The following is a 23,898-nucleotide window of genomic DNA, read 5'->3' as shown; positions in this document are numbered from 1 at the left end:
TGTTTGTGTGAGGAAAAAAACTCAATAAATATTACCTGAAAGTATCAGGTTAAGCTACTAGATCAGTAATATTAAATATACTCCGGAAATTTTTAAGACATAACTTACACACGTAGGAAGCTCACTGAAGTTGCACATGTTGCAAGGTCTCACTATATCCTTGTCCTGTATGTGCCCTTCCCCCCTTTACCAAGTCTTCCCTAAAAATATCTCCAAGCAAACTCTTCACCATCTAAAAAAAGAAAGAAACTAACATAAATAATCCTGACTTACTGCTTCTGATTTGGGAGGCACTGGAGGTGGAGGTAGGGAAACATCTGAAGACTTTGTGGTTGCTCCGACAGTTGCAGGCACAGGAAGAGATGCAGTACCACACTTTGATCGGAAAGACCCTCTGTAGTTGTCACATTTGTTCTTCTCACTTAGTGAGCAAGAGAGAGGCTGGTCACAACCCTTTCCAGACCCTTGGTCCAACCAGAGCTCTTCGTAAGGAAGCTCTGGTTTTGTAGGCAGAAACATTGATTCTTCGCTAACTTCAGGGAAAAGGTAATCGCTGCCACTGTCACCAGACTCCTGGTACTGAAGAGCATCATGAGAGAACAGGGCCCACTCATTACACAAGTCCCTGCAGCCATGGAGATTCACCTCACTATTCCCATGCAAGTTGTTTCCATAGACACACACTGAAAGCCGGTGGAAGGACTGTGTGAGCTCATCCCGCGCGTAGCTGAGGGAGTTTGGCACGTGGCTGTGCCCTGTGCATCGGCTCTTCTTCGGGCTCTTGCAGTCTTCGTTCCAGTCAGTTTTCACATCTCGCACAGCACGGGAATACTCATCTATGTCAAACTGTTCCTGGCATATATTAAACCAGTGCTGGATGAGGGACTCGTGCCACAGCTCCCCCTTCACCAAACTGTCAGGTAGAATAAACTTCGGAAGTGTCAAGTGCAAGGGAAAATGCATGGGAATAATTTTGTTTCCACGAAGCACACAACAAACCACTACAGTCTTGGTTTGAATGTTGACAAACTTGTACCTGTGCCCTTCGCGGATAAAATGCAGGTCATAAGGGTTCCTTGGTGTAGGACTAGGCACAGTCACATTAACGGGCAGCCTGGTCTTTTCCACTATATTGCGAATTGTGTGCTCACCTTCTTGCATCTGCACCTCCAGTGGGCTGCGGGTGCTAAACTTGCCCTTACACTGGAAAGGGAGACTGATGCTCTCATTGGTCCTGTGATTCATGCAGATGAGGCAGGGCATTTTGCCTCTGCCTAGCTTACTAATCGAATTAAGTTTTCCAATTTTTTTGAAGATGGTGTTAAGTCGTGACTTCTCCTTAGAAGACTTTGCATAAAGGATTTCTGCTTGCCCCATTAAAGTAAGCTCATCCCCAGTACTAAGGGTAATGTTGTAAACTTCAGTGTCTTCATTGCATTCACCTGAAGCCACCTGCAAAATAATAACAAAAAATTTGGTTTTCCCCCACTGAAGACAATACTTCAAATCACATCAAATCTACTGAGACTGGACTTACAAGACTATGCACTGGGGAGAAATGAAAGTAACTCTATTTGAACAGCTGACTGGTCAAGTGCAAGGTGTTTAACCTGAAGCTCAGCTAGATAACCTTTTTTTATTGTTCTGCACGTTCCTGCATCTTATTTGAGAGGAAATAGCCACTTGAAACTGCCAAAGAAGGCATGAGAACAAACACAACCACTTTTTAAAGAAAGGACAAATCCACATATCCCAGCAATTCAAATAGCCACTTGTGTCATACAGCTATGACAGACCATGTCTGGATTCCCTTGGGTATCTTTTCCCTGCACCCTTGTTTTTGTTGTTTGTTAGAACTTATTTGCCAGGCTCTTGAAGGAAACAAACTTCTTTTACCATCTTCAGCTCCCTGAGGAGAAGAAAAGGTGATCTCATCATTACAGATGAAGCATATCCTTTTGTTATAATCTTTTCCAGGCTAGAGGGAATGACAGATGACATCTATTCCCTGAAGGAGAAGTCAAGAATATTGGTCTATCCCATATGCCTAACTCCCCCTTTGCTTTGCTCTCCTAGTCATAGACTTCCTTCCTCATTTTTTGATCATAATTGCAATTTAAGAGATTAAACAACATATGCACAGCCATGTGTGAGCTGGTCTAGTATGGAAATTGCACCAGGGGAAAAAAAAAAAAGACAAAACAGATGTCCAAGGCTCATTTGTTCCTGAAGTTATTTCCTTAAGACTGAAATAACTCTTTATAGACAAGATTGCTCTGCTTCATATTTGACTGGTTTAACATGAAAAGCCCTTTTCAAGGACCTAACAGAACCCACCAAATTCTTCTGTAGCAGCAGCAACCTACTCATAAAGGAAGGTGCATCAGATAAAAACTACTTGTCTGTTATAGACCATTATATTTGAGAATACTGAACATACTAAAAAAATTTCAAATGAAAACATATCCTAAAATTGTATATCCTTTCCTCACCTCTGCAACTCCTAAAGACTGCACGGACCTGTGTGAAGTTCAAAGTTCAGGCTTCAAACTCTGGTATCATCACTCAAGAGCCATTGCATGAAATCAAAGCTGTAATTCCAGTACGTTAATAAGTGACAAGCAATGTGAATAACGTTTCCTCTTGTGAGAGTATTTGTAGAACTGTGATTATCTTCCACAAGCCTCTCAGAACAATTGCAGGCAGCTCAGGAGAGGTGTGCTGCCTTAGCACTTCAGGCTTGGGATTTCCGGAACGGAAGTCATTCAAGCCCTGAATTATCTAAACAAATAGTAATTGGTCTAATCCAGGAAACTACTAGGATTTATAGTACGTAATACTCATTCACAGTTTGCACCACTGGCCTGACAGCATTTTGAAACACCACAATACGAAAGAAAAGCACTTGAGTTTTTTTTTTGCTGATAACGCCAGTGTGATGCTCATTGCTTGTTTCTCCTCAAAACCCTCCACAGAAGGCTGTATTTGAGCTGCAGCTGTGTAGCCCTGCCTTTGGCAGGGCTGATAAGGGCTGAGGACGCACAGGGCTGTGTGCATGCACTGTGAGATCCCCTGTTCTCTTTCTGAGAGGGCACGTTCTCTAAGGATATTGGTTTGTAGCATCGACAAGTTCACACAAATGTCTGCTTTGACAATGCCAGCTACACTGTCAGACGTTTTCACTCAATACAGTACGATTACAGCTTTTTCTCACTTCTTGTGGGACACCATCTGGAGCGAGGAAGGTGTCACAACCTACAACCATGGGAGCTCCTGCTTGGTCAACTTGCAATTCCCTGGGGATTCACAAACAAACAAGCCACTGCAGAAGGAAATGGTGGGTCAGGTGTGAAACCACAGAGGTAACTGAATGGCCAAGCTTCACAATGAAGGTATCGCAAAGCAGCTACTTATTACTGGCATCCATTTCAACCAGCCAAATAGTAAATGGGCTTTTAGACTCAACAGGCATGTTTAAAGATAAAATTAATCTGAATTAAAGAAGTCTGTTTTTCAGACTTCTTTGTTTTTAAAAAGTTTTCTTTAATTTTAAAAATTTCTTTATTTTTAAAAAATACAGTCGCAGGATAAAAATGGTTGAATAAGGCTGAATTTTACTGTGCTGGAACAAAATAAAGATGATGCCATGGTTCTAGTTTGACATTCTGAGAAAAATACTGTTCTGCACTCTTCCTTCTAAACAAAAATATAAGGTATCAGTTGCTATCCAAAATTGTAATAAAAACCCGAAAAAGTGAAATGAAAAGTCTAAGACCACACAACTTTATCCACTAAATTCTGGTTGTGGTGATGTTAGAAACGCTGATACATCTCAGCAGGCTAAGTATACTTTAAAATTTAGGTTCTGAAAGTCGAGAAAATTAACACCTCTCCTTTTGTGTTAGGTTAATTCATTCATTACCACATACTAATAAACATTATAAAGCATACATGGTAAGTAAATACATGTTCCAGAATATTAGCAACAGAGATATACCATACATATAATATATATATCTCTTAATGCACACAGCAATGCACAGATATCTCTAAGCTTTTGCTTCTCAGATTACATAGCTAAATGATCTTTGACAAACTTTGTCCTTGTAGCAATGACATATGAAAATCAAATTTGCTCTGTCTTGTTCACTCAAACATTTCACTTTATCAACGGCCATAAAACTTACAAAAACATCAACAAAGAGCCATGGACTTTAGCTGGGCTTTACACTGCCTTTGGTGAACTTTACAGGGCCTCCATAAGCCCATTAACGAGTCAGGCATAGCAGTTCCTCAGAACCGATGGGACAAGAGGAAATGGCCTCAAGTTGTACCAGACAAGGTTTAGACTGGATACCAGGAAAAATTTCTTTACTGAAAGGGTTGCCATTCATTGGAACAGGTTGTCCAGGGAAGTGGTTGAGTCACTATTCCTCGAAGAATTTATAAGATGTGTAGACGTGGAGCTTAGGGATATAGTTTACTGGTGGAACTTAGCAGGGCTGGGTTAATGGTCACTCTTGATAATCTCAAAGGTCTTTTCTGACCTAAATGATTCTATGGTTCTATGCCAAATAGTATAATTAAAGGCAACATGAAAGTGCATATCATAAATTATTCCTAGAAGGCAGAACAGGTAACACCACAGCAAACCCATCTCTTTCTCTTTCTACCCTCTAAGCTTCCAGCACTGACCCAGCAGGGTTTGCATCTTCAAGCACCCCCTATGCTCCTCCACAGCCCCGCTGAGAGCATTCCCTGGAAACCCTCTGCTTCCTGCTATGCAATTGCTGGCAGGGTGTAGCAGAGCCCTATGCTATTTTATACACTTGGACCTGCTAGAGGCAATTCCCAGCCCTTGCATGTGACACAGCACATCACTGGTATATGACAGAGAAGACAGAAGTGCAGAGTGGCAGAGTTAAGGTGGTCTAGATCACAGACTGATGCAGAAATAATCACATATTTTTGTGGCAAACTGTTAAAATCTCATTATAATTCTGGGAAATAGATAACACTACAGAAGGCAGAAGGCACCTGAGAAGCCTTAATTCCGCTGCATCACATACCCAGGAGGGCTTTATGCATATGAAACAATAATGTTTCATTCATTGCAAGAATGACTCCTGAAGTTTTACTTCACCCGCCCCCCTCTTTTGCCCTTCCCTCCCAGTTTTCACTGCCTAGTAATAGTTGAAAATAACCAGTCCTCCCAGCTTTGTGAAAGAGGCAGTGCTTGCCACACTATACTCCAAAGCCATCTAGAAATCCCTAGTAGATATTCAAACTGGACAATTCCTAATGCACAGGACCCCCCAGAATCAGAACTTAGTCCCTGCTGTACTTGCCCTCCCCCTCCCTACCACCAGATGTTGATCCATATTAACCATTCACTTTTGATGCTAGGATGCTGACCAGAAAGGTTACAGGCTTACAGACATCTTATCAAACACACTGCAAAACAGCAGTGGGTTAAGTCACTATAATGTTTTAAATTTTTAGACTCATGCAATTTTAGAAGCCAACTATATCTCCTGCAGAAGATAGGCATTAGGGAAGTGAGAATGATTATTTAGGAAGTATACTGTTTCTTTTGCTTAAGGAAAGGTTAACTCAGAATAATAGACTTGATAACACCTGAGTCAATATCCTGTCTTGGACTCCAACTGTTCTAATTTGTTAAAGTTTGAAGTAGAAGTCTTTAATCACTTGGACACATATGAACACCTTGTAAAAATTTTTTGTGACTTTATATTGCTTGTTATACCTGCTAGGTTTTATTAGAGTAATGTGAGCATTGCATTCACATTAAAAACACAAACAGGATTTTTTTTGGTAGAGCTCTTTGTAACTGTGAGGTCTCTGATTCATAGCTACAGCATAAGGTTTTTACTATTATAGCCAACTAACCAATCATGTATATTTAATACATAATATATACTAAGTATAATTTTTTTTTTTAGAAGTCACAAAATGGAAAAAGATTTTTAAAATGTAAAACAGAGTCTTCAGAAGAGCTGTTAGCAGAAAGAATGAGCGAACTTTTTCAAGGAAGTTGAATAAATTCAGTGAGAGAGTATCCCATTTTTCTTTTTTAAATGTCTGTCACCCAAGACAGAATCAGCAAGTATAACTCTTCATGTTAGCATACATGTATTTCCCTCTGGGCTAAGAGGGACTTTGACCTGATTGCTATACTGGAAGATGGCTTCAGTGGTCTTTAAAGATATCTCAAATAAATCAAACCGTTCTAAAAATGACCCAAAATGTGGCAGGTAATAGTGCAGAGCTCTAGCATGAAGCATCTTTTCATAAGGGATGTAAGGAAAGCCACCTCAGAGAGCCACTGTGAGGCAATGGTGCTCACCATCCAGGCTCCTTTCAGAGCAGAAACCCTCTCACAGGTACATCAACATAGGCACAGGTCTGCTTTCTCTGCTTCTCTCTCGCTCAAGCCGTTCACAGATCCTGGAGGAAAGAGGCAGCCACAGCAGTGCACTGCCAATGAAAGACACCAAGGCATCGAGCCTGTGTGTACTGGAGACAGAGGGGAAACAGAAGGAAAAAAAAAACCCTTTTGGAGCCAAGACTTGCAGTCTCATAGGCTGGCATCAAGCCACAAGGCAAAGAGGGGACTGAAAGCACTAACTCTTGAGGGGAGGCATTAAGAATCATCAGAAAATTTGGAGCCAAAACCTACACACCAACTAATTTCAAAGTCACAATTGCAGCACTTAAAAATGCTACTGTAGGTTACAACCTTCTATACACGTGCTTTATGGAAACTCAGAGTGAGTTTATGAGAGGCATTAGAATTACAACGAGGAGATCAATTTTACCTTACTGTACTGCATTAACTTTTGTCAAAAAAAAAAAAAATAAAATAAAAGAAAAAAGAGCAAAGTTTTCACTACAAATTTATTTCTGGCAAAATGCACACTGTATGGGCCAGCACAGTTAAATCACTATGAAAAGAGAATTGTATTTAAAAAATAAACAATTCCAGTATCAAAAGTTCACACCAGTCATACAACATCTTTGACAGGTAAGAAAAGAATCAATTTAGGGCTAATTCACTAGCCCATCTCTCCATTCTGGAAGGTGCCTGCAAACAGCTTCACAGACTCTCCAGGGAGAGCAAGTGATGTCTTCAAGACAAAAATGTTTTTCTGGAAAACATGAAGGGTCCTGCAACACTAAGTGGGCTGGTTTTTAGAGTGTAGGAATCCATGGCTTGTCCAGTGTTCAATCTATCAGACAATATTGTTGCTTTTTAAGAGAACTTTATGTGAATTGCGCTCAGTATGACATGGGGGTTTTGTTCCTGGTTTGTTTTTAAGTCTTAGTGCAAATAGCTTCTTGGGTGTTTGTACAGACTGCCACCTGTATGGCACCAGAGCAGTGGACAGCAGAAATCTATTGCTGTTGCTTCGGCAAAAGCTAGAGCCCTGCAGTAGTTCAACTTTCTTAATATTTTTGCTCCTAGTAGCAGAGAATCAAAAATTTCTCATCTTTGTAGCATAATGCTGTTACATAAACAAAACTCTTTACAATTATGCACTGAATATTAATGTAAGAAAGGTTCCCACCTATTTGGTCAGTGAAGAAAGGACACAATCCCTCCAATTTTCCATCAGGAGCAGATTAAATACCTATTGACTGAGTGAAAGTCATCCCCAGAACACTCTAAATTGCTGTGCCTGTAGGTGCTGCTGGCCACTGGGTACCTGAGGCAACCAAGGGGTATCCAAGTGCAGTACTGATGTGTACAGATGCCCAAAGGAGTTACTGTAAGAGGATTTAGCCATTACAAGAGTTTTATTTAATCTAAAATTTTTGTTTGCTGTTCTGTGAAAAGTGACTCCACCTTCCCCTCCCAGCTGTGCTTGATGGCATGTGTCACAGCCATCCTTCAAATACTCAGCAGGTCCCCAAGCCCCTGTCTCAGTACACTGCCCCGTAAGCCTGCCCAGCTGCAAAGCCACGAGGAAGGAAGGGAGACCCAGCTCCCCTGCCTCTCCAGGATAGGGTGGCCGATTTTTCTCTTTAAAAATGAATACACAAAGCAAAAATAAAGTAACTCCCCTGGAGAAGATCTCACAGGCCATCATCACAGAGAGAAGGCAGTCTGCTGAGTGGCAGCACTGCTGTAAAGTCCTGCCAGAGTAGCAAAGGATTTACACAGAGGAGCAAGGTTTGCACACAAGGTTTGCACCAAGTGGATCCATAACCGCAGTGCACAGGCACATGCAAGACCAACAAGCAGAGAAAAGCATTCAGTGACTGTCTGGTGGCACCGTGTAAATCTACAGGCTCTTTCTTCAAAAATTATCCGTGAAAGACTCGAGTGCTTGGAACAAGAAAGAATTCCCAGACTTCAGAGTTTCTTCTCATCTTAAGTGCTTTGCTTCATCAGTTATTTTAGGCATTTTTTTTTATTTTTTATCGGATTAGCTACTCTCTTCTGAATTTAAATGGGCACACGGCATTGGACAGAAATCAACCATACTTAGTATTCCTCCCTTTGCTCTAATCAGCTTGACAGAATCTCTCCTATATTAAAATTTTAGTGTACATAATTCTCTTGCATGTAAAGGGTTATTAAACACTTTAATAAATCCTGCTAAGTTCATTTATTTTTTGGAAGATGATAACCTTGGAATAGACTTCTATGAAACTGGAAAAACTGCCAAGAGGAATACTGCCAAGATAACTGTGTAACTAGGTTAAACCTGGATTATTACTACTGTTATTTACATTAAGGAGTATCACTATAAAACCTTTTAAAAATGGATTTGGTATCTAACAGTAAGCTATGCTTATTTCTCAGTTTGCTAAATATGACAAAGAGTTTTAAAAACACTCATATTAAACTCAAGACATGGCATTTTACATTTAAACAAGCCTGTACACAAATACTTTTCTCCCTAGAAAATTAAAGCTGCACACTTTACTGTGCCACTCCCTTGATTTGCTCATTGATCAAACAAGAAATAACAGCACAGCAGCAGAGAAGGCTAGCAGTCCCAAGGTCACACTGATTTTTCTGGGCAGAAATGAAATTTTCTTGTTACCTTGATTGCCCAACTATGTCCTGAAGATACAAAAGTGTTCTGACTTTCTCATGTAGCCTTCATTCATGAAAGCCTCCTTTACACGTTCAGGTTAATGGACAGCACAAATGAAAACAACCTGCTGTCTTGAAAGATGTGAGTCTGTGTCACTAAATAAATTAAACAATGAGCTCTTGCACTTACAGCAGTCTTCAACACCTATCAAAATTGTGAACTAGCTGGTGTCCCCGATCTGTAACAGTGTGAGAAAGAGAAAAAGCCATTAAAAGCTTTTTATACAAACCCCATCTTGCTACACATGGGACCAGGAAACTGTGTACTGGTTTTGCACCACCAGTGTCAGCCAGTGTGCCCTGTAGGGTACACGATGTGGATCTACACCAGTGCACCCCAGCTCTAGGAGGCTCTTCTACCAGTCTGAGGAGATGTATCAACTCAAGCAAACCAGATGAGCCTGAAGATCACTCTGTTCTGATGGCAGAGCTGACCTACCCTGTGTAGTGTCACACATATAGGCAGGACAAGGAAGAACAAGTTCTGTCTTCGTTGTTTCATGCCACTGCAGTGTGTTTAGTGATAGCAAGCCATCTCGTGGGATCAGTGACCTTTTGATGAGCCCAAGAGGCGTGCACATGCAAACAAACACACATGCACACAGAGAACAAGTGTGTCTTTTTTTATTGTTGTTTTGGTTTTTTTTTTTGTTTTATTCACAATGTCATTTAGCTGAAGTAATTTTGAGACAAGCAACCCCATCATTTCACCCTGTATGCTCTCTGAGAATGAGGCTTTCTGGACAGGGATTTGAGCAGCTGCTGCTTAGCAGAGAATGAAATTCAGACTGCTGGAGGGGGAGGTGAAAGGGGGCAACAAACAACATTTGTTTAAAATCTGGCAGGAGCATCCTAATTAAATGAATTATTGAATGGATCATCAGGACTGCTCCCCAAAGTGCCATGGGGCAGGAGAGCCCTTAGAGGACATGTTGGTTTAAGACTGCATAAATGATCCCAAAGAGCACCATCACTGAATGTGGAACACTAAAGGCTCGTTTGTCTCAAAAATCACACTTCCCACACAGCACCGCTGCTCACTTGCCATGTATATAAAAGTTGTAACAGTTAATCATTTAGACAGGGATAAATATTTATTCAGGGACTACCTTAACGTTGAATGTTATTTCCTCCATGACGTAAACTCGTTCAGGAAATGCTTTAGCCACCTCCTCCACACTGTTAAAATACTGCACTGGTTCCTTAATATCTCGGTCTTGTTCCAGCAGCTTAAACTGCCCTGAAAACAGATGATAAACAGAAGAATTGTAAGATATTTATACTGGACAACTGTCACTGTGGCAACTGCTGGCTCAACTTCATCAGTGTTTCTCTCAGTCAGTTTTTCCGGTTATTAGCAACCAAACAAGAAGACGAAAGATTGCAGAGATTCTCCTGAACCTGCCATGAAAGACACCCAATTTCACCAGGTTGGAATGAAAAGAACGTGTGGCAGTCAAAGTTAAATTTAAAAAGATCATTTTATCACAGGCTCTCTAGAAATAGTAAATAACTATGGCAGCATTAGTGTTTGTGTACATAATTTAGTGTCATAGCATCTGCACAGATAGCACTTTTTGGCCCTTAATATTAAAAGTTTTACAGAAAGAAAACACACCTATTAGTACAAACCTCCAAAACAACAAACATAAGGGCTTGGGGGTTGTTTTTAGCATCATCAAACAGCTATTAAAATGCTAGGCTAAAACCCTTTCCCCCCCAGGCTTCCCTAAGAGTGGAATATCATCTAACTTTCCTTAATCATAAACTAAGCCCCTTGAGACCTTTAGTTAACATAAGATATTAAGTCATACACATTTAAAACCCTTTTGAAGATGGTTGCCTTCAGAAGAGCATAAGAAAGAAGTGTTTCTTCCTGACTTTACCTCCCCCCAGCATGACAACCTTGGCTATTTTCTAAGTCTTGTAAAAGGCAAGAAGTAACATGGAGGGAGCCACCTCGGGCAGACCTGCCAGGGATAGCCAGGTGCATCAATCACCTCTGTGCACTATGAACTAAAAGTTTAAAAGCTTTATTTTATAAATACAGAGATAACAAAAGCTTAGACAGACATGTTTACTGTTTGTGTGACTTAAAATCAGTGGAGTGATCTTTCCAAATTTAGAAACATTAACTACTACTAAGTTAAAGGCTGGTCTCAGCAAGATGATGTAGGAAACAACTGCAGAAAATGAGAAAAAGACAGAGTAAAATCTATGATTTTACCATGGCTCCTGTAAATCACATTTTAAAATTAGCAATGCATGCAGCCACTGGATTATTGTTCCCAAACAGTGCTCAGCTTCATTAAAATACAGCCAATACATGAGGATGTCAGCCACCTACAGAAATATTTTCTCACTCCTTCAGCATTCTTGTGCACAACACCCTGCTGCCCCTTTACATCCCATCAGGCTTGAGACTTCAGCGACATGTTCAGAGAATTCACCCACACTGAACTATTTCAGGCCTCCTAACAGCAGAGGAGGAAACAAATGCAAACTCAGTGAGCCCTGATGCCCCATGAGAAAGATGAGTTCCGCCACCTTGCCAGGTGTGTGCACACATGTGCACCCACCCACACACACCAGGGGAGGTGCAAGAGCAAGAGGCTCAGCTCCTGTGCCCAACCCCAGCACTCTGCTGCCAGAGGCACACCCTTCTAATCAGTATGCTTGAACGCTGTGGTTGCAAGTCTAAATATCAACTTGTAAGGCAGAAGACTTCCTTTTATGCCCTTCCATATGTTTTGTCTTTCTAAAGTGACCACAGTAACTTGGAAGTATTATTAGCAGGGTAATTACAGATACCAGTACTTCTCACTGCAAGACTGTATTTTGTAAATGTTTTAATAACCTTCACCACACGATTGTTGATTTGAAGTTCAACCAAGACAATTAAGAATCAACTATGTTGCAAAAGACCTCTGAGATCATTGAGTCTAACCTTTGACCTAACACCACCTTGTCAACTAGACCATGGCACTAAGTGCCATATCCAGTCTTGTCTTAAACACCTCCAGGGACGGTGACTCCACCACCTCCCTGGGCAGCCCATTCCAATGCCCAGTCACTCACAATTCACACACAATTCATATCCTTTGAAGACCAACACTGGAGCAGAAGCAGCAGGACCTTTGGTCTGACCCACTGAAGCCCTTCCTATAGTGTAATACAGCAATGCAGCTGACTACAGGAATGGCTCCTCCAGGCCAGACCAAAGGTCTGCCTTGTGCAACATTCTGCCTTAGACAGGAGTAAATTACAGCTGTGTAAGGAGGATGGATTTTAAGCACAATTAGCAATACCACCCAGAGTCTCCTCCACAGCTCTAGGAGGAACTCATGGCTCAAGGATGCCTAAAGCAGGGAAGGGGTGTCTTTGGGCTTAGGAGCTCCAGAGGTTTTCTTCCTTGTAAATTTGTTTAATTGCCAGTTTAATTACTGAAGGTAACTTTCATTGTAGACATATCCTCTCACCTCGACAAATTTTGTCAAACTCTTCTTCCAGAATTTACAGTACCTCTGGGATTAAGAGTACAAATTTTAGGAGTGATAAAGCTACACCTGGCAGACACTATGAGTAGCAACAGGAAACCTGACAGCGGACAAGCATTTGGTAAAATGCTTCACATACTCAAAAGAAACATGCCAGCATACTAAAGCTGAATTTCTCAGCCTGCCAGCTCTGAGCCTCTTTGGTGCAAAGCAATGGAGGGGCCAGGCAGCCAACACCTCTGGGCTAGGGGAATCTGAACAATTAGCAGGGAGGTGCTCAGATAACTGATGCTGTAAAGTGTGTTGTGACAGATGCCAAGGCATGGACATGGAGAGCTGAAGAGAGAACTGTGCTTTTAAATCCCTAGTCTGTCATACAGACCATGCAAGTCCTCATTTCAAGATTTCCCTGTCAGCCACAGCCTAACCAAGAGGAAGATGCATTCCCCAGCTGTACAGGTCCTTTCCTGTGCAGGCACCCTGCTTTCCTGCAAAGGAAACTCAGGAATGGGGGGGGGAGCTGGGTAAAGTCAGACCTCCTCCTACGTGGAGTCAGGACGTGCCAGGACATCATGCAGCAGCAGGGACTGAGTTGCATCAGGGAGCATTTGACAGCTCAGAAAAACCACTACTCTAGAGTGCAGAGCCAATAACTCTATTTCACAGATAGTCATTAAGAGCAAGATGTTCTTAAATTTAACAGAAGTTGTCACAGAGTGTTCGTTCACCATGGGCTGACCTGAGGCTGTTGCTCTCTCCTGCCTACTTCTCAGTTGTTATCCTCTTTGACTACCAACACAGCCACTGAGATGCAACCCTAACTGATTGCCCAGTTTGGGATCCAGTGGTCTGATTTGCAGGATCCCTAGCTGTGGTTACTATTCAAAGCAAGCTGTGATTACAATTTATAACGACATGCCATATTTTAAGTTCCTCAAAGAAAAAAAGTCCAAACCACAGCAATTTTAAATCACCTCAGCAGACCTAAACCCACTGAGATTTCTTCTGATTTAACACTCCCCCCCTATGTACAGAATGGAGTTGAATATGACACTGCATGGAAGCTACGTATTTTTTTGAAACTGTGATATACTGCAGTGATAATAGTTCAGAAAGAAATTGAGAATTCTCACTTCAGAGTGGGAACTGAGTTGGACCCAGTAACAAAGCACAAATTCACATGAACAAGGAAGGAAAACAACACAGTGATATGAATTATATCCATCCAGCCCTTTGAATGAGACAGTGGTCTTTAATTCTAGGTTCTCTAGTTACTCTGTTCAGAAGCATAATAATACTATTTTTCTGTGACTGTTACGTATTTAACAACAGTCAATCTGGTGGCAAGAAAAGGCCAGTTACTCCTTGCAACCCAAAGTTCTACAAAATTAAAGTCCCAAATTCCTCAGCACAGAGCAAATACTTAAGGCTGTGTGCAACCGGGAGCAGAGTCTGCTCTCTGTTGTACAATTACACATGTTCCTGTAAAAAAAGATAATAGAAAAAAAATCATCAGCTGGAGCTTTGCTTCGGTACAAAGCGATGCTCAGAACTGTCTATGTCGCTATCTGTGCCATCCTTCCCGTCCTTCAGCTGAGCCTCACAAACACAAAGACGTCTGTGCCTTCACTGTTAATAAGCAGCAGTTCACGAGGAGGTTGACGACAGAGGAGTACACACAGATCCCAAAGCATATAATAGAAGGGCAGCATTAATCTCTGCCTGTTATGAAATCAAGAAGTATGCTGTGCATGGAAGATGTCAGGGCTAGAAGTTAAAATGCCCCTTCCTTGAAAAAGACGGGTTTATAACTTGAGATTTCCTATAAAGAGTTTTTTAAAATTTATTTCCTCATGGTAAAAGTATTAGAAGGAGAGAAAGAAGGGCTGAAGAGCAGACTACAATACACATTTGAGCCAGATGTCAAGTAACTAACTAATGGGGAGTAAGGAGACAATTTCTTACTATGTTTCTCCCCGGTCTCTATTCAAGTCGCCATAAAGGAAAAAGACAGCACAGCTGAAATACAAGTTTAATGGACATAAGTCTGGCTTGACTGCAAGTTGAAGTGGAATTTTATGACACTTCACAAGAGGCACGATTTCATTGGGAGACTTTACAGAACTGACAGCAAGCTTAAACAACCACAGGCCAATTTAATTGTGTGTTAATGAGGAATTTAACAAAAAATAAAGAAAATATAAAGCACCAACTATACTTTTATAGAAGTTCAGCCCTCTCTCTCTCATTAGCATGAAAAGAATAATGAAATGTTTCTGTATCAAATCAGTGAAGGTTCAGAAAGATCAAATACCTGCATGGTCCACTGAGCAGGTGTGGCTTTTCCTTTGCAGCCAAATGCAAGGGAGAAATTAAAACTCCTGCAAGCTTTCTATCTCTTTATCTTTCTGTCTGGCCTCTGGCAGGCACAGTATTGGAACAGTTTCATCCTAGTATATATTATCTCTGTAGGTTATGAATTCTTATTTCTCTGTGAAGGTACTTACAGCAAAGACAGCAAATCCACTACTGTTGGAAATGAGTCTGGAAAGCTAAAAAGGCAGGGAAGAACCTAAATCAGGGTTTATTCTCCAGTTTATGAAGGCATTTATTAAAACCCACTAGGAGTATGAAGATCTTCCTTCTTGCCAGAGGTTGGCATTGTAATGTCTGTGAGCAGGGGCATTAACCAGCTCTTTCTATTCCAGCTTCTGCTGCTTCCACTGCTCAGGTTCTTGTAGGTTTACACACATTCATAACTCTTACACAGGTTATTTCTGTAATGTAAGATGCTCTGGTTCTCACCGCGATTTACCCCTCACCATCAAACAGCACAGCAGTTTCCAACAGTCCAGAATGCTTCCAAAACAGAAACATTCATTCTGTACAGTGTCTGCACTGTGCCTAGGCCCAGGCAGTTCTTATCTATGGCAAGGGTTCACAGGCTGAACAAACAGTCAAGTTTTCACTGATATAAAAGGATAAGAGCATCTTTATGCTCATGTACCAAAAAGAAAATCTGGAAAAAGAAATTCCATTAAAAAAAAAAAGGCATGTCTTCAGTAGGAAACATGGAAGGTCACTGAAACATCTGCTCAATTGCGTTAGCTGTTAAACGTTTCTCCGAGGAGGCAGGAGCTCTATTGTCTTTCAGCAGCTTTGATTATTTACTAAGTCTCACATCTCTTTATGTGAGACTGCATGCAAAGCCCAGCACTTCCCAAGAATGTGCAGACGGCACAGCAGGGTACCAAAAGTACTGCAGAGGTTTATGTTTCATATTTATTGACTGCTGACTGCATTTTAGTATTTAAAAGAACAGCAGGGCTGACTCGAAAAGGAAAGGCTCTACCTGCCAGAATAACACCATTCTGGAAAAAGACAATTTTTGCCTACATTTTTCAGCATTCCTGTGCATAAAACTGAGAGCAAATTCCTTGATATAAATGGGAAGGGTTGAAGAGTGTAAGCCAAAAGCATAAATAAGACAACAATGAAGGACACAGAGCAGTGGTTTGTAAGATACCAGGGAGATGCAGCTGCATGAGTTGCAAAGTAGAGGTTCTCACAAGGACCCATATACACTTTATCTGATTATGTACACAACTGTCTTCAATGTCTAATGCAGACATAAATTTGCCTCAGTGGAAACTCAGTTTATGGGCTCACCTGCCAGCCCATCAACTATTTCGACCCTACCTAATCCTTAGAGAAGGCAGCCATGAATGAGCATGGCAAATCAAAGACTCTAAAATAATAGATTAAGACAATCATAACACTCCAGCATACCTGCAATTTTTCTTAAAAATCAACTTTTTATTTAAACTGACATTTGCCATTATGTCTTTGCATAGAACCTACATGTGGCATTTTGCAGCAAGAAGTGTTGTCTCAGCAGTGGTTGTAGTTGTCTAGACCTCAGAAAAGGAAGAACAAAAGAAGAACCCGTCACATCATTGATACAGCTATTACGTGACTAACTGGAACCAAGGTGTAAAATTAATAGTGAAGTTCTTTCAGGGTTCTATCACTAAGTAAATGTGAAATGGTTTGGCAGACATGCAAAAGTGATGATGACTGGGAAATAAATGCCTTGCTTCACTTTTGCCATCTTCCAGCTTGTCGAAATTGAGCATTTGTCCACATCTCTCCAGAGGAGAGAAGACCACTGGCACACTCAGGTCCTCTGGAGTAGCAGAGCGGGTGGGTCCCCACTGCAGAGGGAAAAGGCTCATCACAGAGAGAAACTGCAAGTATAAATGGAATTACAGAAGGCTGTTTTTAACAGCAGGAGCAGACAGTAGTCCACAAATGAACTAGTGCAGACAGGCTCCAAGCTTCACTGCCCACAGAGAAGACAGGAAAGAGAATCACATGCTCTGTCACCTCTGGGCTCTCCATTGAAGGAGATACTGATTCTACCTCAGGTTGGGACCTGGCACTAAACTAACACAGATGCAGTGCTATGCTAAGTTCATCCCATCAGTCAAAAAAAGAGCAAGATAACCCAGAGGCACAAGTTCATCCTTATCTGCCACACTGATAGCATCTGAGAGTAATGCAAAAAATGGTTTGGGGATAGAGAGAGAAATTTTTCAGAGTTATTCCTAAGAATTTATTTGTTTATTTTCATATTGTGGCCTGCTGAAAACATACAGGAAACTATAAAAGGGTGGAGAACACAACAGGAAAATACACAAGTGTATCTCTGGTACACAGCTTCCAACAGATAACAACTGGGCCACAAACTAGAAATGCTACAATGGATTCTTATAGCATAATCACCTTGAAATAGCTGTTAAAGAAACTGAAATATTCCTACTGTTTTATAAGACCTGCCTGTCAATATTTTTTTCTTGAGAATGAGGTGAAGAAGAGGACCCGTGTCCCAATTCATACCCAAATTTCTGGAAATTTTGGGAATGTGTTAAAAAACAGATGGAATATGAACTACAGCCATATCTAAGTAAACATGATACAAGCAGAATTAATCAAGTGTACTGGAGCTAAATTTATGGCACTGCAAAGCAGAGGGCAAGGCACAAAGGCACATTCAGTCAGCAGAGATTGTGCAACATTTCATGGGGAAGGAGCCCTTCAGAATGAATAGTTTCACTTCTCAGAAGTATTATGAAGATTTTGAAGCCTTAAATGCCTTTATTCCTCACTGTGTCTGCAGCACAAACACCCATTCAACCAAGATAGAATGAGTCAGGCATCACAACCTGGAGAGACATGTTGAAGCATCAGCCCACTGACACATCACCTGTGCGTATGCATAGACATCAGCTCAGAGATCAACGAAGGGAATCCAACCAAGTTTCCCACACAGCAATGCAATGCTTGCTAATCAAAACCTCTAATCCTATGCTGGCAAAGCAAAGGGGATGGTACAGCCTAGCATTCTCTTTTCTCTTATCTTACTCTTATGATTTTTAAGTAACATAACAAAAAAAGATTGATTCTGTTGGCGGCATAACAAAGAAAAATCAGTTCAAATGGTGACTGATAATAGCTTAAAGCAGATTTAACTCACAGATATTGCATGAGGGGGACTTTCAGGTTACAGATGATGTAAAAAGACAGACAGGGTAAACAAGCCCAACCTCTAACCTTTGTTTCATAAGTTATTATCATCACAAATACAAGATTACCGCAATGAAATGTTCCATTTCACAGGGTCACATGTTTTGAGTGTCTGGACTGTAAGTTAACTAGATTTAACTTACTGGGTTATCATCGATCTAACTTGTAATTAGCATAATTTTATTCCTTTCCCATGTGCTTCCAACAAACATGAAGAATATGTTCCATAGGCAGCATGTTAGTTCACACATGCAGTTGACCATGCAGAGGACTCTGATGACTACCACACCATCTGGCTTTCCTAATGACTATTAACAAAAGCTGTTGTAAGTTTCCTATTGAAGACTGTGAATATAAAGACATGCAGGAGGATGGCATGCTCTCCTGGGGAGTGTCAGCCCAAGTAGACTTTCCTATTTCAGTGAAAGACATCACATGCCTATAAAAATAAGAAGCAACACAGACTTAATCTGCCTTTGGATCTATTCTGAAGTAGGTGATCTCCTCTCAAATCATCAGTATACACTCATCCCAATACATACATACGTTAAAAGAACACTGTTGTCTACCATAGATTAACATTTAATTAAAGCACAGGAGAAAGTCGAGATAAGAGTAACAGAGTAACTCCTGGTTAACATTTGAAATTAATATTACTAGTTCCAAGCAGGCTCAAACAGAACACATTAGAATACCTGTTAAAGGTTAGCGAAGCGTGCTGGAATTTTATATCACTGCTGCATCCAAATATTCTGCCTTTATACCATGGGTTACTCACCTCATTAACACTGATTTTAGTAGAAATTATGAATGTGCAAGATTTCCTCTTCAGTGTTGACAGAGCAAAATCCCATTTTTTTGTTTCAAAATAAAACTTGTGACTTATAGTTTGAAGAAAACACAGTAATACAAATCTGTTCCGTGTGGGCTGATGCCCCACCAGCAACGTTGCAGTTGTAGTCCATACTCTGCGTGACTCCAAGTACCTAATGAGTACACAAACCCAATGCCATCCTTTCCCTGCTTCAGCAGATACCTCCTCATGGGAAAACCACACAGAATGAAACCTTTTTTCCCTTTCGCTCTCCCCACCTTGGTTGCTAAACAGCGAACTCCAGCTGCTTCTGCAACTGAAGCATCAATGAAAGAAACTGGAATATTTTCTGAGAACAGCAATATTTAAGGACCCGAGTTCAGTGCAGCTCTAGAGGAACAGATTCTTCTAATGCCATTGCCTATATTTTTTTCAAAAAGATGAAGAGGATTTTTTGCACTGATAAAAAGTATTTTAAACATAACCTGCACTTACAGAGAGTAGTTTAATCTCCTCATTACCTGGGGATGTAAGTAAAATTATATTTATTTGAAGTAAAGATAAAACCAGACAGCATTCATAAAGGAAATCCTGTTCACCTGTGGCAACAAAAAAATCTTACACTGACAGATGGAAGAGGCTTCATTCTTAGAGGAATAGGTGAGTTTGGAAAGAGGGCTAATCACTTTAGAGGACCAAAATTTAATTGTAGTGAAGAAAGACAACTTCTGCAACTTAGAAACTAGCATGTTACAATCTCTGTGCCAGGACTGCTCTGAATCATATTATTTCACTTTGTTGATTAAAAGACTGGAGAGATTGCAATTATAGGGAGAAATTTAAGATACGCAAAAGTACATTTTTGACCACAACATGGACTAAAGAGTTTCTAATCATGAGTGAGTTGTGGATTTACCTCAGATACCAAACCCAAAAAGTTGTATCCATCTCTTAAGAAATAAATTTGGCAGAATGAAAGTAGCTTTTCCAAACAACTTCATACACATTCTTCTATTTCTTAGCAAATCAAAACTTCTGCTAAAATAACAGCAGCAACCTCTGAGCTTAATCATTAACTTTGCCTTACTGAGTAACACCTTTTTTTTGCAAAAGCTTCAAAGTCCACACTCACCAAAACTCAGGCTCTTAGTGTCTCTGCCACAGTGCAATGACACTTTCTTCAATCGTAAACCCACCACCCTTTATGCTTTCTGTTCTTTTGCTAAGAGATCTTTTTCCTCCTGCTACACCCACCTAAGTATCCTGATTTCTATGGCCTGACTTCAGCACCATTCACTGCCTTCTTGCTCACTGAGCAGTCTTTTGTGCCTCTCAGGTTCTGACCCCGTCCCATGCTCAACACGCCCCAGCCTAAGTGTAGGACGGTGTGTCCTCCACCCAAGGAGGACAGTCACATCCACAGTACTGCCCCTGGCAGGCACTTGGGCTGCAGTAAACAAAGCTAAAGAAAAAGTGCATTCAGGGAGCAGAAATCTTTAAAATGCACATAGATCAATTCTGTATAAAAAGTGCTTTTGTTTCCTGCTCAGGAACAGGTTTTTTAATTAACTGAATGGGAGGAGTTGTAAAAAACAGGAACAATGGCTGAGTCAGCAGCTCAGTCAGTTCTCAGTAGCTTAAAAGGGCTTTACATGAGACAGAATAAACTTATTTCATTCAGTTAGACATTTTTATCAATGTGTAGAGACTTCGGAGCTTGCGCTTGGTATCCTGAAAGACTGTCTGTGTATTATAGAGCAGCTTATTGTTTCAAACCTCGTATCCCATTTGCTTGCTGAATATATATGTGGTTTCTAGCAGAGTCTGCATTTTTTCCCCTTTTTCTGTCTCCCTCAACAAATCTACTGAAGTGTTGTACTCAAATTACTGGAGAACCTGTTGCTCAAATAGTTCCCAACATTTGTGTATCTGCAACGGAAAATTGCTGTTATTCTATGTAATTAAAAAGACAATTTTCTTTGGAAAGGTATTACCATTTTGTATTGTAAATGCCTGTCAATGCAGACTGTAGCTTAGTTTATGGATTTACAAAGTGTTTAAATTAGGAAGAAATACAATTTATTAGGAAGGAATTCAATTTATTATAGCTCTAATCACCAGCAATGATGAGCAAGTTCTGAAGAACTAGTTCACTTTATTTTTGGAACAAATTAAACAACATTTTTAAAACTGAAATGAAGCCAATTTCCAAAGAAACTCCTTAATTACACAATAGATACGGTTTATTCATCTGAGATTTCCTGTCAAGGAGTGTATTCAACTTTAAGTACATTCATGCTACAGCTAAAATTACATTAAGGAGATCTTAAAACACGTATAGAGCCAAAAGAATACACGATATGAAAATCACCTTGATGAAATACACGTAGTAGCTTATGCTCCAAAAACTGTCATCCATAAAACTGGAATATCTATCAAGCATACAAAGTAACTTGCAGCAAGCAAACATTTTTAATTTTTTTGGTTTAGGATCAGCAGTCACGTTTGTACGATCGCCTCAGTTGAGAAGCAGAAGGTGTTTTGATACCCGCATTCTGCATGAGGTAAGCCATCTCTTCACTCACTCTCCATGAACGCAACAGAGTTTGTCAGAATCATCTGTCTGGTTTCCAGTACAAGAGGACATTGATTCAGCGTTGTGCAATTTATCCACGAAGCAGACAGAGCTCTCGATAACAGCTCAAGATGAATGAAGGCAGCTTTTAAGAATGAGCTTTTTGGCATATGTTCACAGCATGTGCTGAAGTGTCACCAGGAAAAAAAGGAAAAGGAAAAAAAGGAAAGAGATGAGCTGAAAAGGTGGGTGAATAGAGATGATGAGTAAGAGCACATTGCTTCAGCACTGCCACTTCATTTAATTTTCACTGCTACTCAAGATGGTAACGGAGATGATAAATCTAAAATGCAGATCTAAGCAAGATATGCATCTGCCTCAGTTCTCTTGAAAACATTCCATCACACATATTTTTGTTTCACTACCTTAAATAAGGTGGGTACCATCTAAAGATCTCCCTGGCAGTTCAACTTATCTTGGCTGAATCCAAAAGGTATAAGGAAACAGAATGCCCAGCCAATTTTCCCCTCTTGTAAGATGCCTGCCAGCTTGCTGAGAGCCAAATGAAACCAGTTTGTAGAGGCAGCCAGCATAGCCTAAAACAGCTCGACAGAAAATAAATGCTACAGACTACACATGGGGTGGTTTAATTTCAACAGTGTTTTTATATCACCACTTATGAGACTTTGTTTTCTCCATCTAAATGAAAATTTATGTGTTAAAGAGTTGTACTGCTGAATATTTTATACGTGTTTCTAGTGAAAACTTCTCACTAATATTGGTTTGGGGCATCTCCCAGTGAAAGGCATTTTTGCACCAATTTCACTTAGTAGCCTTTCACAGAAAGGGCTGTGAAGTGGTAATTATCAGAGTAGCTGGCTGCCTATTTGTCTTTGAATGCACACGGACTTCCCCAGCTGCTAGATTATCATGAGATATATTATTACACGCTGATTTCTAAGTACACAAGCTAATATTAGCAGCTGCAAATATTCCAGAGGAATTCTGTGCTTTAAATCTCTGTAGAAGAACTTAAGTCGTAAAATAAGGTGATCTTAAATCTACTGCTGGAGTTAGGAAAAATATTATTAATACTTTGGTTAAAAAAAAAAAAGTTATTCCTTGAATAATGAACTAAATCAATACTGTAGTTTGTCTTAGCACACTTAAGGTTATGAAGAGCTCATGGGTGGGAAAAAAGGATATTAGGGTTTCAAACAATTAGAATTGGTTACTGTAGATATTTAGAAAGAGAGACAGATGGTGCTTAGAGACCAGAAAAACTAGGCAATCCCAAGCTAAAAGCAACTCAAAACCAAAAACCATCATTAGATCAGTCTTTGCTAGAGTTATTACAAAGTATTGGAAAAGTTTTCCCAATAGCCTAATGCTCCTTTCAGGAGAACTACTATTTCAGTTGAGATTGCTGAACACGGGAAGCAGAGAGGAAAGACATAGTTTAAAACCCTGCATTTGAAATGACATGAATTATGCTCCTTTGAAGCACAATTTTCCTAAAAAAAAGACCTTTTCTTCCGTTTTCAACTGCATTACTACGTACCCAGCAGAAGCAAAACCGAACAGCACACATGGCCTCACACCCAGCAAACCTCCACAGACACACAGTGGCACAGTCATCGCCTTGCTGCAGAAGATCACTTGGAGGAGGGTCACCTACCCCAGAGAAGCAGGTATCCCAACACTTCTTTTAGCTCTTCAGTCTGCCACCTCCTTCTACCATGCCGAGTGGTCTCAAGGGAACTGAGTGTCCATCCCGCCAAAGGCCTGCCACTGAAAGTGAAGGTCTTGACCACCAGTAAGCTTGGCCAACAGCAGGTGCCACGTTCACAGAAAGCAGCCACGGCACAGCTTGCTCTGTCCAGACACATGGCAACGCAGCTACCAGGCTTATCAACATGCAATTTCAATACCTGCTCAGATAAATCAGTACAAAACACATTCAGTTAAACCACTGGAAAGACTCTGGCCAACAGTCACAGCAAAGCCAGAGACAATCCATTTTACAATCTACGTCTTTTTGTCTGCGGGGGGCTCTCTGGTTGAGGGATAACAAAGTGGGCAATTCACCTTTCTTTCCTGCTGTGACACTCTATGCTTTGAGCATGCAGTATTTTGGCCTCCCCAGCCACTCTATAGTCTGAATTGTCCAAGTGGCTGGGAGTCTAAATAGCTATACCAGTTACTTGACATCTTAGATAAGTGTTACCTTTCACCATACGACACCCCAGAGTTGTACTCCTGCCTGCTGCAGGCTCCTCACGGCTGACCAGGCAGCTCA

General features: G+C 40.7%; 1 protein-coding gene across 3 annotated transcripts in view; it reads right to left on the bottom strand.

The window, feature by feature from the left end:
• The window catches only part of GAREM1 (GRB2 associated regulator of MAPK1 subtype 1), a 99,115-nt gene that overhangs the window by 13,509 nt on the left and 61,708 nt on the right, over positions 1-23,898 (bottom strand). For 2 of the 3 annotated variants that reach the window (XM_064654211.1, XM_064654200.1), the window contains 2 exons: positions 10,237-10,367; positions 274-1,452 (listed from right to left, as the gene is read on the bottom strand). In XM_064654211.1, the coding sequence (XP_064510281.1) occupies positions 274-1,452; positions 10,237-10,367 (1,310 nt within the window). The remainder of the gene's footprint in view (positions 1-273; positions 1,453-10,236; positions 10,368-23,898) is intronic. The other variant, XM_064654222.1, reaches the window with a different exon arrangement.

The sequence above is a fragment of the Pseudopipra pipra genome, chromosome 1 (genome assembly GCF_036250125.1).
Source record: "Pseudopipra pipra isolate bDixPip1 chromosome 1, bDixPip1.hap1, whole genome shotgun sequence".
Taxonomy (NCBI): domain Eukaryota; kingdom Metazoa; phylum Chordata; class Aves; order Passeriformes; family Pipridae; genus Pseudopipra; species Pseudopipra pipra.
This window is presented reverse-complemented; position numbering and strand designations above follow the sequence as displayed.